Source organism: Drosophila arizonae, chromosome X (assembly GCF_054131065.1).
Source record: "Drosophila arizonae isolate 15081-1271.41 chromosome X, UAZ_ARI_1.0, whole genome shotgun sequence".
In the NCBI taxonomy this organism is placed as follows: Eukaryota; Metazoa; Arthropoda; class Insecta; order Diptera; family Drosophilidae; genus Drosophila; species Drosophila arizonae.
In genome coordinates, this window is record NC_142927.1 from 14,425,954 (window position 1) to 14,441,554 (window position 15,601).

General features: G+C 40.2%; 1 protein-coding gene across 11 annotated transcripts in view; it reads right to left on the bottom strand.

Moving 5' to 3' along the window:
- Positions 1-182: 182 nt before the first annotated feature.
- Positions 183-15,601, bottom strand: part of Hers (Histone gene-specific Epigenetic Repressor in late S phase) — a 58,844-nt gene continuing 43,425 nt past the window's right edge. For 6 of the 11 annotated variants that reach the window (XM_089475381.1, XM_089475385.1, XM_089475382.1 and 3 more), the window contains 5 exons: positions 9,265-10,299; positions 5,467-8,264; positions 5,212-5,371; positions 3,864-4,032; positions 183-3,798 (listed from right to left, as the gene is read on the bottom strand). In XM_089475381.1, coding sequence (XP_089331507.1) covers positions 3,591-3,798; positions 3,864-4,032; positions 5,212-5,371; positions 5,467-8,264; positions 9,265-10,299 — 4,370 coding nt within the window. In that variant the 3' untranslated portion in view covers positions 183-3,590. Of the gene's footprint in view, positions 3,799-3,863; positions 4,033-5,211; positions 5,372-5,466; positions 8,265-9,264; positions 10,300-10,618; positions 11,897-15,601 lie in introns of all 11 variants that reach the window. The other 5 variants (XM_089475390.1, XM_089475388.1, XM_089475387.1 and 2 more) reach the window with 1 other exon arrangement.

Sequence of the window (15,601 nt, forward strand, 5' to 3'; positions counted from 1 at the left end):
GCACTGCATTCACACATACACTCGCACAGGCATTTAACTATTTGGGAGAAATTTTGGGAAACAAATTGCGAAATTGCGTTTTCTTTTCATATTCATTTTCTTTTGGCTACAGGCTACAATTAATCGATAACATTTGTTTCAAAAACCATAAAATTTTGTTCATTTACTCATCATATTATTAGTTTTGTTTTTTTTTTTTTTAGTTTTTGTTTTAGTTTTTATCGTTAAATTTTTTGTATATTGGTATTTTCTTCTTCAGGCATTCTGTGTGTGTGTGTGTGTGTGGGTGTGTTTTTCTGTGTATGTGTGTTTTGTTTCAACTGTACCCAACATTTGTGCCGATATTTGCTCCACTTTACTGACTATTGTACAAATATATGAACTTTTTTTGGGACTATTCCTTGTTTCTTTGATTTTCTTTTATGTATAGAAATATATATATATATATATATATATATATATATATGTAAATTTATATATAATTATATATGTATATATGCATATATATATATATATATAAATTTATATATATATATATATATATATATATATATATATATATATATATATATATATATATATATATATATATATTAGTATTTTTATTGTATATGTATTGTATAATTGGCCAGTTGTGCCCAATATATGTGTGTGTGCATGTGTACTCGTATGTATGCATGAAAGTGTGTATGTGTGTATGTACTGATGTATCGTTATGTATAATATGTATGTATATATGTATGTATATATGTATGTATATATGTATGTATAGGGTATACAAATATAATTCGCAATACTTTAGGCTACGTTGTGGCTCGTTCTCTCTCTTTCTCTCTTTATGTATACCTCATGGCTGTAATTGAATTCATTTCCCCTGCATTTGAATACATTGTGCTGCACACCATTGGCTGCCCCAAATTGGCCAAATGGTGTCCCCAGTTGTAAACAGTGTTCTTATTTGATATATATGTATATATCTGTATATATATATATATATATATATATATATATATATATATATATATATATATATATATATATATATATATATATATATATATATATATATATATATATATATATATATATATATATATATATATATATATATGCTTGGTATACATGTTTCATATGTTTGCAATGCTCCCTATATATAGTATATATATGTATTGTATTTATGTTCATCTGTCTGTCTGCGTGTGTGTGTGTGTGTGTGTGTGTGTGTCTGTGTATCTATGTTTATTCTTAACGCTTCCTATTGCTAACCTGTCTAAGCCACACACTTTGTTTTTGCTTTCCTCTATGCCCTTTACTTTCTCTACTTTCCTACATACACAGACATATATATAAATATCTATGTATATACATATATGCATATGTATATATATGTAGCTCATTGATACGCCTACTGCAGTCCGCCTACTTTTGGTAATATGTACGTTCTATACTATATATGCCCGCTACTAGTTTTCTTTTACTGCCGCTTTTCACACCCCAAATTCTTGCAGATAAATTAAAAATTTACGAGATATTTTAAAATAAAAATATTCTTGATATTTTTTATGTTTAACTCAAAATTAGATATGAAGTACTACAAATTGTGTCACATTTTTAATAAATAAAATTAAAGAATAGTGGAAGTAGATTGTTTTCTTATATTATTCGGTTCAAAGTATATTTTATTAAAATAAATGTATAAACATCTCCGATTATTCAAAAATAATTTCAATTTTCTTATAGAACAAATAGGGAAAAATTCTAAATACAAAAACAAAAGATTAAATATTCTGCTGAAAACATTTTTTCATTCTGAACCAAGATCAAATCATGTAAATTATTCTGCATAAAATAGGACAAAAAAAAATACAACAATCTTTTAAATAAATAAAGGTTATTGAAATATGTTCGAACATTGTTTTTGAATATTTCAAACAAATAAAATTAAATTAAAACAAAAATGGGTAGATAACCATAAATAGATATCCTCTTTAATTCTGTTCTACAAAATATATTTTGTTTTTATTTAAAAAAAAATGCCTTTTAAAATATGTCAAAAGAAATATATATTTAAAAAAAAATATATATTTATGTATATTTAAATCTCTAAAATCTTTAATGTATTTTAAATGAAATATTTCTCTAAACAAAAAATATATTCATACATAGATGTATATATATAGCTGAAAAACTCTAGGAAGCTGGCATAAACATAAAACGCTTTGGTTCGATTAAAAATGTATTTTTATTATGGGATTTTGTTTTAATAGCAAACAAAATACAAAAAAAAAAATAGAAAAAAAAATAATGATATATATAATATATAGATAATACACAAGTGCATATATGTAGTTGTGTATGTGTGTGTGTGTGTGTGTGTTCGTGTCTAAATTAGGTGCATAAATTATTTTGTATTTGGTATAAAACAAAGGATTCTCAAACTAAGAGCGCTAAGCATTTATTAAAATTAAATAATATGTAAAATATATAAAGATTTCTATATATATATATGTATATTAAGGTTTAAAGTACATTTGTTAATGTATGTGACTTGTTGTTGTTGTTGCTGCTGCTGCTGCTGCTTCTGTTCATTAAGGATTTCTGTAGCTTAACTTTATAGTAGTACTTGCATCAAATGTATAAATTATATATTTGTATATATATATTTATATAAGTGTGTGTGTGTTCTTAAGTTGGTATAAAAAAATAATATATATTTAGTATATGTACTTAATTTGGTCTATATATTTATATATATGTTTGTATGTATATATGTAAATTAAATTTGTTGCAGAAATCAAATTTCTCAAAGTATTTTGCTCAATATAATATTAAAAACAAAACAAAAAAAAAAGTATTTGCTGTTTTCTTTTTCAGTTTCTCTTCTTCTTATTTTTTCGCTTACAAAAACTAACAACAAAAAAACCAACAACTCGTAGAATTGTGTCCAGTTTTTTCTTTTCTTTTCTTCGTGTTTTTTTTTTCTATTCTCTTCTATCAACTCTCCTCAAAGTCTGTTCCCTTCGTTTGTTGCTGAAGTCGCCAGAGTGTGTGCGCAAAGTGTTTGCCTGAGCATTAGTTAATTATGTTTCATTTTTCCTTTTTTTTTTTTTTGAATAGAGTAGAGTCTCGGAAATAAGCATAAGTAGATGAGTTAACAAATCATAAAAGCATATACACATTTAGAATAATAAGGAGCTGAAACAAGATTGCTGACTAAACTTAATCATAATAAATACATTTAGCTTAATAACAAGTGGTGTATGTGTGTGTGTGTGTCTGTGTTGTTGTTGTTGTAATAAATAAGGAGTTATGTAATACAAAAGATTTGCTTGAAATTCAACTGCGTGTGCTGCATCCAATTCCATTCATTCATTTTGCTCTCCCCATTTTGGTCGTCTGTATGTGTGTGCTCGTGTTCGTGTGTGTGTGTGTGTGTGTTGTCTTAGCCTATGAGAGGCCTTCATCCAGACTGTTGTTGGCGACATAGTTGGACCCGATCCCCGTCCACATATGCCGCATTCGTCTCGCTCGTCCATATTCCCAACTCTGATTGGATGCTCCATGAGGGCATAGCCCTACAAGGCCCGGCGCTAGCTGCAGACCAGCGCATTCTTCTGCGGCAGCTTGAGCAGGCGGCGCGTGCGGAACTCGTAGGCGCGCCGGCAGAACATCACCAGCTCCGGATTGGTTTGGTCCGGCACGGTGCGCACCGGAAAGCAATTGCTCGTATTGGTGCGTCGCGGCACAATGCTCACATCCTCCACATCCTCCTCGGCGGCGCGCAGACGTCGTCGATATCTGCACAGGGTACGAATGGCATTGGAATCAGTGAAACGAAACTCAAATGGTATCGGGCCACTCACCTGCAGTACTCGCTAAAGGTCAGCACGTAGCACTTGTCCTCGATGCAGGCCACCGAATTGTGATCCCGATGCCGCGATGCGTACACCTCGTCCGGGCAGTCGTTGCGCTGCCGGCCCTGATCCGTGTGCTCTGGCCGATAATACCACAGCAGCGACATCATCATTTCACCTGAAAAGCAGCAAAAATTAATTAAATATTCCGTGTCATGAGTTTACTAGTTTACTATTTCTTAAATAATAATTAAAAGTAAAAATAAAAAATATCTAATTAAAATGAAGATTAAAATGATATTGAAATACAAATCAAAATGAAAATTGACATTAAAATTAATATAATAATTTTAAAAATCATTTCATTTCATTAGCTAGTTTAGTATTTTTCATAATCATAATTAAAACGAAAATATAACTAAAAAATATATGTATGAATACAAAGTAAAATGAAATTGAAATAAAAATTAAAATTAAATGTAAATTGAATTTTCAGTAAAAAAAAAAAAAAAAAAAAAAAAAAAAAAAAAAAAATACTGAAATAAAATTAAAACAAAAATTTAATTTTAAACTTAAATTTAAATTAGAATTACAATTACAATAAAAATAAAAAAATATATAAATTAAACTTAAAATATAGTCTTAGAAATTAATTAAATTGTTCACAAATTAATTAAATTGTTCAGTAAAAAAAAAAAAAAAATACTGAAATAAAATTAAAACAAAAATTTAATTTTAAACTTAAATTTAAATTAGAATTACAATTAAAATAAAAATAAAAAATATATATAAATTAAACTTAAAATATAATCTTAGAAATGAATTAAATTGTTCGCACACTGAAAGACCCAAAAGAACTAGTTCATTTTTATTTTCCTTTAAACATTACTTTCAAAAACATCTATTTCGTGCTCACGATAAATCATTGGTTCTGCTCTTGTATAAATGAACGAACTAGTTCCCTTTAGTCACATAATTCTCATCAGAATATTTAGGTATAAATAACAGAATATATATTTTGTGATTATCATTCACTATGGTTCAGTTCAGCTCTTAGAGTATATCAATTATACCTATACATATATCACATATATTACTGATTAGAAATTCATAATTAAGAATTAGTAATAAAAAAAGAACCAGTTGGTTCATTTGATGACTTGCACATTTATATGTATGAAACTAGTTGAACACACATGAACCAGTTCATTGTTCAAGCTCAAATAATATAATGCCCTGGTTCAATCGATTGATTCTCATTGCAATTCGAGATATTTTATAAATGAACTAGTTCCGCTTGGGGCCTAACTCAGTGCATGACTGCTCAATGGAGTTGTGGAACCTATTTGACGCTTACCATCCTCGGGATTCTGCCATAGATGCGCCACCTTGGCCACATAGGGCAGCTCGTTGTCCTCGTTGGCCTTCAGCAGGACACAGTCGCGCGTGCGTATGATGTCCCCCTCCACATGCCGCATGGCCGGATAGCAGGTGCGCAGCACCAACGGATCATCGCTCTACAGAGTGAAAGAGTGAGAGAGAGAGAGAGAGAGAGAGAGAGAGAGATAGGCTGTCATTTTCAAGCTCAAACTGAACTACAGTACACACTCACATTGAGAAACACTGCACCCTGAAACGCCTTGCCCGCCCACATCCAGCCGTTGTTCCACTTGGGCACCACATTGGCCCGCGTTGCCGGCGGCTGAGTCTCGTCCAGCTCGTGGCTGACGCCGCTGGGCCGCTGTCGCTGCTTCTTGCGGTTGCCGAATTTGCAACGCGAACGGGCGCGTTTCGTGTGCGTTGCCGTTGGGGCGTGGCGTGTTGCGGCGGATGCTGTAGTTGCTGCTGCTGTTGTTGTTGCTGCTGCTGCTGCTGTCGCTGTTGCTGTTGTTGTGGGCGCTGTGAGCGTTGTTGGTGTCTCAATTGGCTTGTGGGGCACCAGGAACTTGTGTTGCTCATCGGAATGTTGCTGCGACTGTGTTGCTGCTGCGACTGTTGCTGCTGCTGTTGCTGGCAACATTTCGTGCACAGCAACAGCACCAACTGGCACTGTGGGCGTGGCATTTAGTTTTTGCACCTGCAAGTCAGCCGTTTGATACTCATTGTTGTTGGTCTCGGCAGCAACTGTTGCTGTTGCTGTTGCAGCAACTATTGTTGCTGCTGCTGCTGCTGTTGCCGCTGCCTTTCGACTCTTGGCCGTTGCCGGCCTGGCCTTGGCCTTGCTGGCCGGCTGCTTGCGCGCCTTCTTGGCCGGCGGCTCAACGCCAGCTGAGGTAGTTGACTGCGCTGGCAGCGTCGCTGCTGTCGTCGTCGCCAGCGACGCCAACACAGCGCTGGCCGCACAATTCGCTTGGGTTAGCGGCTTCTTCGTCTCCGACTTGGAGCGCTTCTCGCTCGCCAACGTCGACTGCGGCTGCAACTGCGACTGCAACTGCGGCTGCGGCGCCAGCAGCGGCGACGGTAAGGCCGGCGCATAGAGCCCAACGTTGGCCGTGCTGCGACTGTTGCTGCTGCTGCTGCTGTTCAGCTCCGGATCGCTGAAATAGCCACGCGTCAGCGTCGTATCCAAACTGTCCAGCAGATGCAGTGCGGCAATCGCTTGCTTGCGCGGACGCGCGCGCTTCGGCGAGGCGCTGGGCGAGCAACTGTTGGCCAGAGCCAATGTTGCTGCTGCAGCTGCCGTTGCTGTTGCTGTTGCTGTTGCTGCTGTTGCCTCGTCAGTTGCTGTTGCTGCTGCTGTTTGCGTGTGCTGCTGCTGCTGCTCTTGCTGCTGCTGCTGTTGTTGTTGCTGCTGTTGCTGCTTGCGCTGCTGCTGTTGCTCGCGACGCAAACGTTGCTGTCGCTGCGTCAGCAACATTTGCCGGCGCTTCACATATTTGGCCGGCGCTCGGCCGTAGCGCCGCACGAACTTACGGCCCGGACACAGATATTTCTTTGGCTCCGCCTGCTTGATCAGACTCTTGTAGCTGTGCGGCTTTGACTTCTTGCCCTGCGTGGCCGAGGCAAGCAAATTGATGCGCTGCTTGGCAACACTGCTGCTGCCACTGTTGCTGCTGCTGCTGCTGCTGCTAGGCGGCAATTGTTGCTGCTGCTGCTGCTGCTGCTGCTCCTGCTCCTGCTCCATGTTCTGCTCTAGCTGCTGTGGCTTTTGCATGGCCAAGTCGAGCTCCGGCTCCGTCTTAATTGTGGGCTTCAGATCGGGCATTTTGCTGATATGTGTGTTGCATGTGGCCGCCGTTAAAGCTGCTGAGGCAGCGGCAACTGCTGCTGCTGCCGCTAGCTCATCGTGCTCGATTTTGATTTTGGTTTCCGCTTTGATTTCTGCTTTAAGTACAAAAGGCAATTGTGGTTCGGCCTCAGCCTGTTTGCTGAGAAGCTGTTGCTGTTCTTTATGTTTCAGTTGCTGTTGCAGCAGGTGTTGCTGTTGCAGCTGTTGCTGCTGTTGCGCCGCATAGACCATCTCCCTGGCCATGCTCTTGCCAATGCGCGCCTTACGAGGCATCACAACTGGAGGCGGCGGCGTGCTGCCCGTTAAGTCATAGGATTCAATATCCTTGGCATGTTGCTGCTGCAACTGTTGCTGTTGCAGGTGTTGCAATTGTTGCTGCTGATGGTGCTGCTGCTGCCGCTGCTCGAGTTCCAGCTCATGCTCGTGCTCGTGCTCGTGCTCGTGCTCCTGTTCCTGCTCCTGCTCCTCCAGCAACTTGTCGTCGCTGGCACAGTAGCTCTCCGGCGGAGTTGGCGGCGGCATCACATGCGCCTCGTATTGCATTTTGGTCACCTGGCACTCGGCGTCGCTCTTGAGCTCAGTTTTGACCAGCATCTGGCATTGGGTGCCCATGTTGTTGGTGGTCGTTGTGGCCGATGTTGCAACGGAGGCAACTGTTGCTGTTGTGTTCGTTGCCGCCGTTGCCGTTGCCGTCGGCATTGTCGTTGTCATTGTTGTCGTATCTCTGCTAGTTGTCCTTGTCTTATCGTTGTTGCCATTTTTAACTGGGCCTCTACTGGTAGTCAGCGCTGTTTCTGTTGCTGTTGCTGTTGCTGATGTTGCTAATGTTGCTATTGCTGTCGTTGTTATCGCTGTTGCTGCTAAAATATTGCTGCTGCTGCTGCTGCTGCTGTTGGAAGTCAAGCTGTTGTTGCTGTTGCTGCCATCGCTGCTCGGCATGCTGCCATGCACAGGCATATTGCTCTTGCTCTTGCTGCTGCTGCTGCTGTTGCTGCTGTGGCTCGTAGCATTCAGCAGCAAATTGTTGCTGCTGCTGCTCGTCTTCTGCGTGGAACAATTGCTGTTGTGGCTGATGCTGTTGCTGCTGCTGCTGCTGTTGCTGTTGCTACCAATATGAGGCCCAGTATGGACGTTTTTTGGACACGATTGTTGCATTGGACACGGACACTGCGGCGGATACTCTGTAATATTTGAAAGAAAGAATTTCATATTAGCACTGGGCTCCAATTGGATTTATGTTTATGTTAATCCCTCATAGTTACAGCAACTATCCTATTCAAAGACCTCTACTAGAAGACCTATAATGAAAGATCTCCATTGAAAGTCTTTTATTGGAAGACCTATATTGATAACCCCCCATTGAAGGACCTTTATTGAAAGACCTCTATTGAAAAACCTTTTCTAATATTTCATATGCTGTTTAACCCCCTTCTTGCCATCGATATACATTCATTTCCTCAAAATCATCATCACATATAAGCCAGTAAATTTATCTATTCAGAATTGAAACATTTCCTGAAAATGGTATCCTTAATTATTGTCAGCAAAATTTTCTTATATAGACGCTCAAGGAACCGTCGCTATACTCGGAAGACGCTATAACCGTATAAATTTGCTTTGTTTGGGAAACAGAATTTTCATTGCAATAACCGTACGGACGCTGTGAGCGGAGTCGTTATGAATGGATTCTACTGTATCTTGGAAAGCCGAAGGCTTCAGTTCATTTTAGATTAATTCTAGTACCTAATAATTAACTAACTATCCTAATATGGCCTATTTATCATACAACTATCAGTTCTGTTTAATCTGTAATATTCCAATTGGACACATCTCTTTCCCATTCGACTTTCCTTTGTGAAATTTGTTGAAATTGTTGTTGTTGTCGATTATCTATATCTTAATATCACATCATTGACAGTATAATCTATTCCAATTGGATACGATTATCCTATTAGAATTGTCTTTCCTTTGTGTGAACGTTTCTTTCGCCTCTATAGAACTCTTGTTTACTGTTATTGCCTCTCTGACAACATTTCCGCCTCCAATTGGACACACTCCATTCCAATCAGTTTGGAGGGCTCTACATGGATCTAGCATATGAGGAGCAGCTCTAATCAGTTCTCTGAGTATCTGGGTGCATCTGTGGATTGGTTAGGTGGCAAGAACCATACTTTTCCTTACCCATATACGGACCCTGCAGACCGCGCGTGTAGCACTGGCCGGCGGCGCTGCCGCCTCCTGGACTGTATCCGGCGTAGTAGCTGGGCGGTCCCGGGTAATGTTCCAGGTGCTGTTGGTGCTGGTGGGCGGGCACCAGCTGGGTGCCGGCCGGGGCGGGCGTGGCACCGGCCGCTGCTGCTGCAGCTGCGGCGGCGGCGGCAGCTGCTGCCGCTGCGGCAATCGAGACCGGCTGCTGCTGCTGTTGCTGCTGCTGCTGCGGCGGCGGCTGGGGCACACCTTGCGGCGGCGGTGGCGGCGGTTGCTGTTCGTAAAGCTCCGGCGGCGGCGGATGCGGCGGCCCAGCGTGCTGATAATACGGATAGCGTCGATACGCGCCCGGCGGCGGTGGCGGCGGATGCGCAGCCGGATGTGTGGGCGGCGGCGGGCCGCTCTGATAGACCTTGCTGGAGAAGTACGGCTGATAGGCGGGCGGCGAATAGCACATGACCTCGCCCGGATACGGTGAATAATAGTTGGGCGGATATGCCGTCGAGTAGTGCATCTGGGCCGCGTGCATAGAGCGCGGATATGGCACGCCCGGATGACCGGCAGCGGCCGCTGCAGCAGCCGCCACGGCGCTGGCGCCCGGATACGGCTGTGGCTGTGGCTGTTGCGGCTGCTGTTGCTGCTGCTGCTGCTGCTGCTGTTGTTGCTGCTGTTGCTGCTGTTGCTGGTGAGCTGCTGCTGCTGCTGCCGCTGCTGCTGCAGCTGCTGCTGCCGCGGCTGACGATTCCTGCTGCGCTGGCGGCTGAGTCTGTGCGGCACTGGTTGGATTTGTCGGCGATTCGTCCTCGCTTAGCTTCTTGATTGGCTGTGGCACACCAGCTGCTGCTGCTGCTGCTGATGTTGGTGTTGGTGTTGTCGCTGCTGCTGCTGCAGCTGCTGCGGCCGCCGCTGCGGCTGCCGCTGCCTGAGCGGCTGCTGCTGTTGTGGCTGACGGTGGCGGTGGCGCAATGACATGCGGCGAGATCAGCGGACCCGCCGGCTGATAATAACCTGCAATGAGACGGAAAAAAAAAAACCGAAATCAGAAATCAGTAAAAAAAAATTTTGCGTAGCTGCTGGAGCTCGAGTGAAATGCGGCAACCAAGCATAAAGTGAAAGTTGGCTGGTTGGTTGGCCAAAAAACAACAAACAAACAAGCAAACAAACAACAAAGACGGCTAACAAAAACTAGTTAAGCCAGCCGCTCGGCCTCACGGAGGAGCACGAGCTGGTCGTGCAACAATCTTAGCCTAGCATAATGCTACCAGCTACCCAGCACCACCCACTGACCGCCCGCCCGTTCCCCGTTCACTCAGCCCGCCCCTTGTACCTCTTCCCAGCATGTGAGCCGCATACAAAATGTCGCGAAAATGATGCGCCGCATGCTGCTGCAGAAACGTAAACGACTCGGCTATGTTGGCCGCCAGCGCAGCAGCGGCTGCTGCCTCATCCACATTGGCGGGCAGCGTTGGCATCGTCACGGCGGGCATCGTGGGCATCGCATGCATCGTCTGCATCGTCTGCATCGTGGGCATCGTTACGGGCATTGTGGGCATCGCAGCCATCGCAGCCAGCGGCGACAGCGCCGATGACGATGACAGTGTGGAGCGTTCCGTTTCGCAGGTGCCGCTGCTGCTGGTGCTGCCGACGCTGCTGCAGCGCTGCTGCAGGTACTGCTGTTGGTGCAGCTGCTGCTGTTGCGCAACTGTTGGCGGCGATATGCGCAGCGTTTTGAACAGCTCGCCGGACAGCGGCAGCAGCGTTGGTGATTTTTTTGTGGTCTCTTTTAGGCGCATGATGTTTTTTTCTTTTCAAGTATTTTGTTGTTCTTTTTGTTTTCTTTTTTAATTCTTATTGTTTTTATTTTTATTAATTATTATTTTCATTATTTTTTTGTATAATATTTGTTTATTATTTTTTGTATTACTTTTTTATTCTTTTTTTATTTTATTTTTTTTTTTAATTTTTGTATTTTTTTTTTAATTTGATAAATATTTTTGTTATAACTATTTTTTATTTTTATAACTACTTTATAGTTTATATTATTATTATTTTTACAATTGTATGGTTCACTTTGTTCTTATTTTGATATTATTAATATTATTTAATATTATTTTTTCATGAATTTTATTATTGTATTAATAATTCTGATTTTTTTAAATTTGTTTTTTATTTTTTTTTATTTTACTTTTATTATGATTTATTTATTTTTTTTCACTTTTTCTTAATTTTTTCATAGATGTCAATATTTTTAACTTTACTTTTATAATTTATCATTCTTATTTAATAAATTTATTTATTTTTAATAATTATTGTTTTTGTTTTTTAATATATTACAATAATTATTTTATTTGTATGTTAATTATTGTATTAAAAATATATATGTTTGTTCGTTTGTTTGTATATATATTTGTATATATGTATGTATAATATTTCGTGTATATAAATGTTATTTACTGCTTTGTATATATAGGTATGTATTTATGTACGTTTATAATGTCAACAAGGAAGTTTCATTGTTAAGGCAACTATTTCGTTACGATTCTGTTTCGACACATTTCCATTGATTTTGCTTTGAATTCATTTTCATATTTCCATATTTTATTTGCTATAAAAATAAATGGACATTTATATTATATATATAGATATATAAATATATAAAACACAGGCGCAATTTCATTTTAGTAAGTAGAGCACAAGGCGAACGGCTCGTAAAACTTGCAACAAGGTTGTAAAATATTTTATTTGGTTTCGTTCTTTTTTTTTTCGTTTATTTGTTGTTTCGATTATTTTTCGCGTTTTTCTTTTGTTTTTGTTTTTGTTTTTTGTTGTGGATTTAAATATTTGAATTATGGTCGGGTTCTTAAGGTGCGTTTAAAGCTATTCGTTTCGACGCGATGTTAAAGTGTTGTTGTGTTGCTCCGACATTAAAGCTAGCCCCAACTTTTAGCCCCATTGCAAGCACAGGTGGCAGAAGTGCAAAAGTCACCTGCTTGTTAAATAGTTGATCAACCTGGGCGCCACCGAAGGGTGTTGCGTTCTCGGTTGCACACTCGTAAATACATTCAGGCATTATGGGCAAGCCACCGACAGGTGGCGCCAACCGACGTGCGGTTGACTGCAGTCCTATTATAGCTAGCCATATATAAAAGCATAGGTACATAAATATACATATATATATGCGTGTGTGTGTGTGTGTGTGTGTGTATGTGCACGTGCGCGTGCATGTGTCTATCTATGTTTGTATTTGTCCCATTGACTGGCTTCACATACATACACTCACTCCCACTCACACACTTGCATTCATATGGCAATGCAGCAGCAGCAATAACAAACAGTTTTCGACTTTTCTGCTCTCTTGCGCTCTTCTGTTACGCGCTCTCTGCACAGAAAAATCGAGAAGCCAAACACACACAAGCACACGCACATGCACACGCACATACACGGAGCCGGCAGAACTTCACAGCAAAAAGCAGAAAAAGAAGAAACAACAAAATGTCTGGGCTGCTAGGCGTGAACATTGACAACACGCTGACATCGCACAGTGGAAACAGACTGCCAGTTCCCCAGTGCAATACGTATTGCATGTGATATGCTAATTTAATTAGGTTACTTGCGCTAAGCATTTCTACTTATAAATGAGCCATACTAATCCTAGAATTATTATTTAAATATCAATTATAATATTAACATTTTATTTCGCAATTTAATGCAAGTAATTTTCCTAACACAGAGACTAGTTTCTCTTTTTCGTTCCACACTTTAGAATATCAAATAAATATATATATATATATATATATATATATATATATATATATATATATATATATATATATATATATATATATATATATATATATATATATATATATATATATATATATATATTGATAACACTTCAGGCTTTGTTCATAATGACTGCATTTTGTTGGCATTTCCTCCAATGTGCAATGACATACGACTACGACAGCGGCAGCGGCAGAGGCAGCATGTTTAAAAGCACGTAGACAAACGCAGCCAGAAGTGGCGGCAACAATAAAAACTAATAGATATAAATGAAAACAACAACAAAACGAAACAAAACGAAGCAAGGAAACCAACAACGCAGCACCGTTCTGCGTACACTCACAATATTTGGTTCTCAGCGCTATTCGCTTTGTGTTACTCCCACGGCTCGGCTGTCTGCGCTCTGACGTCACACGACAACTATGAATTTTCAAATTACAACAATGATGCGCTGCTGCTGTTGAAGCTTATGATGACGTTCTGTCAACGGCAACAGCACCCACCCAGCCCAGCCCAGCACCGCCCCGTCACGCCCCGCCCACCGTTTTGTTGATAGACACATAAATATACAAATATACGGGAAGGTATACTATATATAGCTTTTGACATTCGGAAATACATTTACTCAGCTCATAAGCTCCAAAGGGCACCGAAGCAAGAAAGTATCGAAAAAGAGGAGTGAGAGCGCAAGAGCGTGAGAGTTTGAGAGTGCTGTGTGCATACACGCATGCAGACACACATAGAAGTGAGTGAGAGAGACAGAGAGAGAAAGCAGGCAAACGAAAACTGTGAGCGAGTCACTCGTCGTTTATGCTGACAGCTGTGTGGGGAGTTACAACGGTAGCTGAGGAGACTGACTGGAATGGGGGAGGTGATGGTGTTAGTGGTGGTGGCGGTGGTAGTGGTGGTGGGGAAGTGGTTGTAGCAGTTGAGTGCCGCTGTCAGGTGTTATTATTTAATGTCGGCGCCTGTCAAATGCAACAAAATTGTTTAAGACGCAAATAGACAAACAATTTGTCAAAGCTTGCACTTGACCTACAACAGGCCGTGAGAAGGAGAGAGACGAAGAATCAAAATAAAGTTCAAAAGAGCGTAAACCTGCTTCCAATAAGAATTTGCTGTACACTGAAGGAATTCTTATTGCTAAAGTGTTCACATTAACTTTTCAACAGATTTTTCAAACCATTTTGCTTTCTCATTTGGCTTCAAATGAATATGTATATAGCTAATATTAAATACGAACTTATTTGGTTTTCAAGTTGATCTAGTTTTACTAGATGTTATCTTTGCTGCATTCATAAGAAAAGCGAAGCAAAATACCTTGAACACCTTTTCAATTAACTAAAGCCGTGTGCACGGTTTGAGCCTTTAAATCGTTTTCTTTACGCTTGATGCTAACCCAGTTAGTTATCGCTAATGGGCCGATTATGAATCACGTGAGAACTACATAATGAAAATGTAATGAAAGCAAACACTTGAGGCGGCAACACATGTAAGACACCTTTAACATGGACCAAGGCTAAACGCTGTGGTATGAGGGCCAGTGCACAGGGAAGGAGGGAAGGAGAGTGGGAAGGGGAAGGCGCGAAAACTCGTCCGTTGTGCAATTAACTAACTACGACTAAGCCAATTAAGAGCCATGTTTGGGGCGCAAGGGCCGCCACTCGTTGGCATAACAACTAAAGTGAATAATTACGCACAATTAAGTGCACGCAAAAACGTGACACGCCCCCTCTTTGGGCAGCAGCAAATCGCCCACTGGACCAGCTGTTGCACCTGTTGCATCAATGGACAGCATCAGCAGCCGCCACAGCAGCAGCGTGTGAAAGCCACAGCCTTTTGTTGTTGCATCCACGCTGCGTTCCTGCCGCTTGTTGCACTATTGCACAGCAACAACTTTCTCCTTTCACAGCCATCGAACGACAAGCATTGGAATTTATAGCAAGCATCGATCGATCGCTGCTGGGTGAAAGGTAAAAAAAAAAAAAAAAAAAAAAAAAAAAAAAAAAAAAAAAAATCGTTGGCTGCAATCGCTGCAAACGATCTCAATCGAGGCACCGCGCACACAAATACCCATCGATTGGCCGCCTGGACCCAGAGATAATAGAAGAACTCAGTAAAGAGCTTAGAGTTACATTTACAGTTACAGCTATGGCAAATCAAAAGTTTCAGATGAAAATTTCATATTTTACATATTCGAGAGTCAGAAAAATTATTATATATCATATAAAACATAAATATATTAAAGTTTCAAAGTCGAATATAGGATAAGAAATACATGCACATATGCATTTACATATTTCCCATGCCCAAAATACTTATTACTTTTATGATAAACGACAGCTTAAGATCGTATATAGATTCTTGAGAGACTTCAAGTAATTCTTCAAATATCATATAAACTGAACGAAGTAAATACGATGATTAACAAGGATATATATATAGGACATGTATATAAGTATACATAATTATTCATTGATATTTTTAAATCTATGAACAAATGTTTTTTAAGGCATATCTCCAAGAT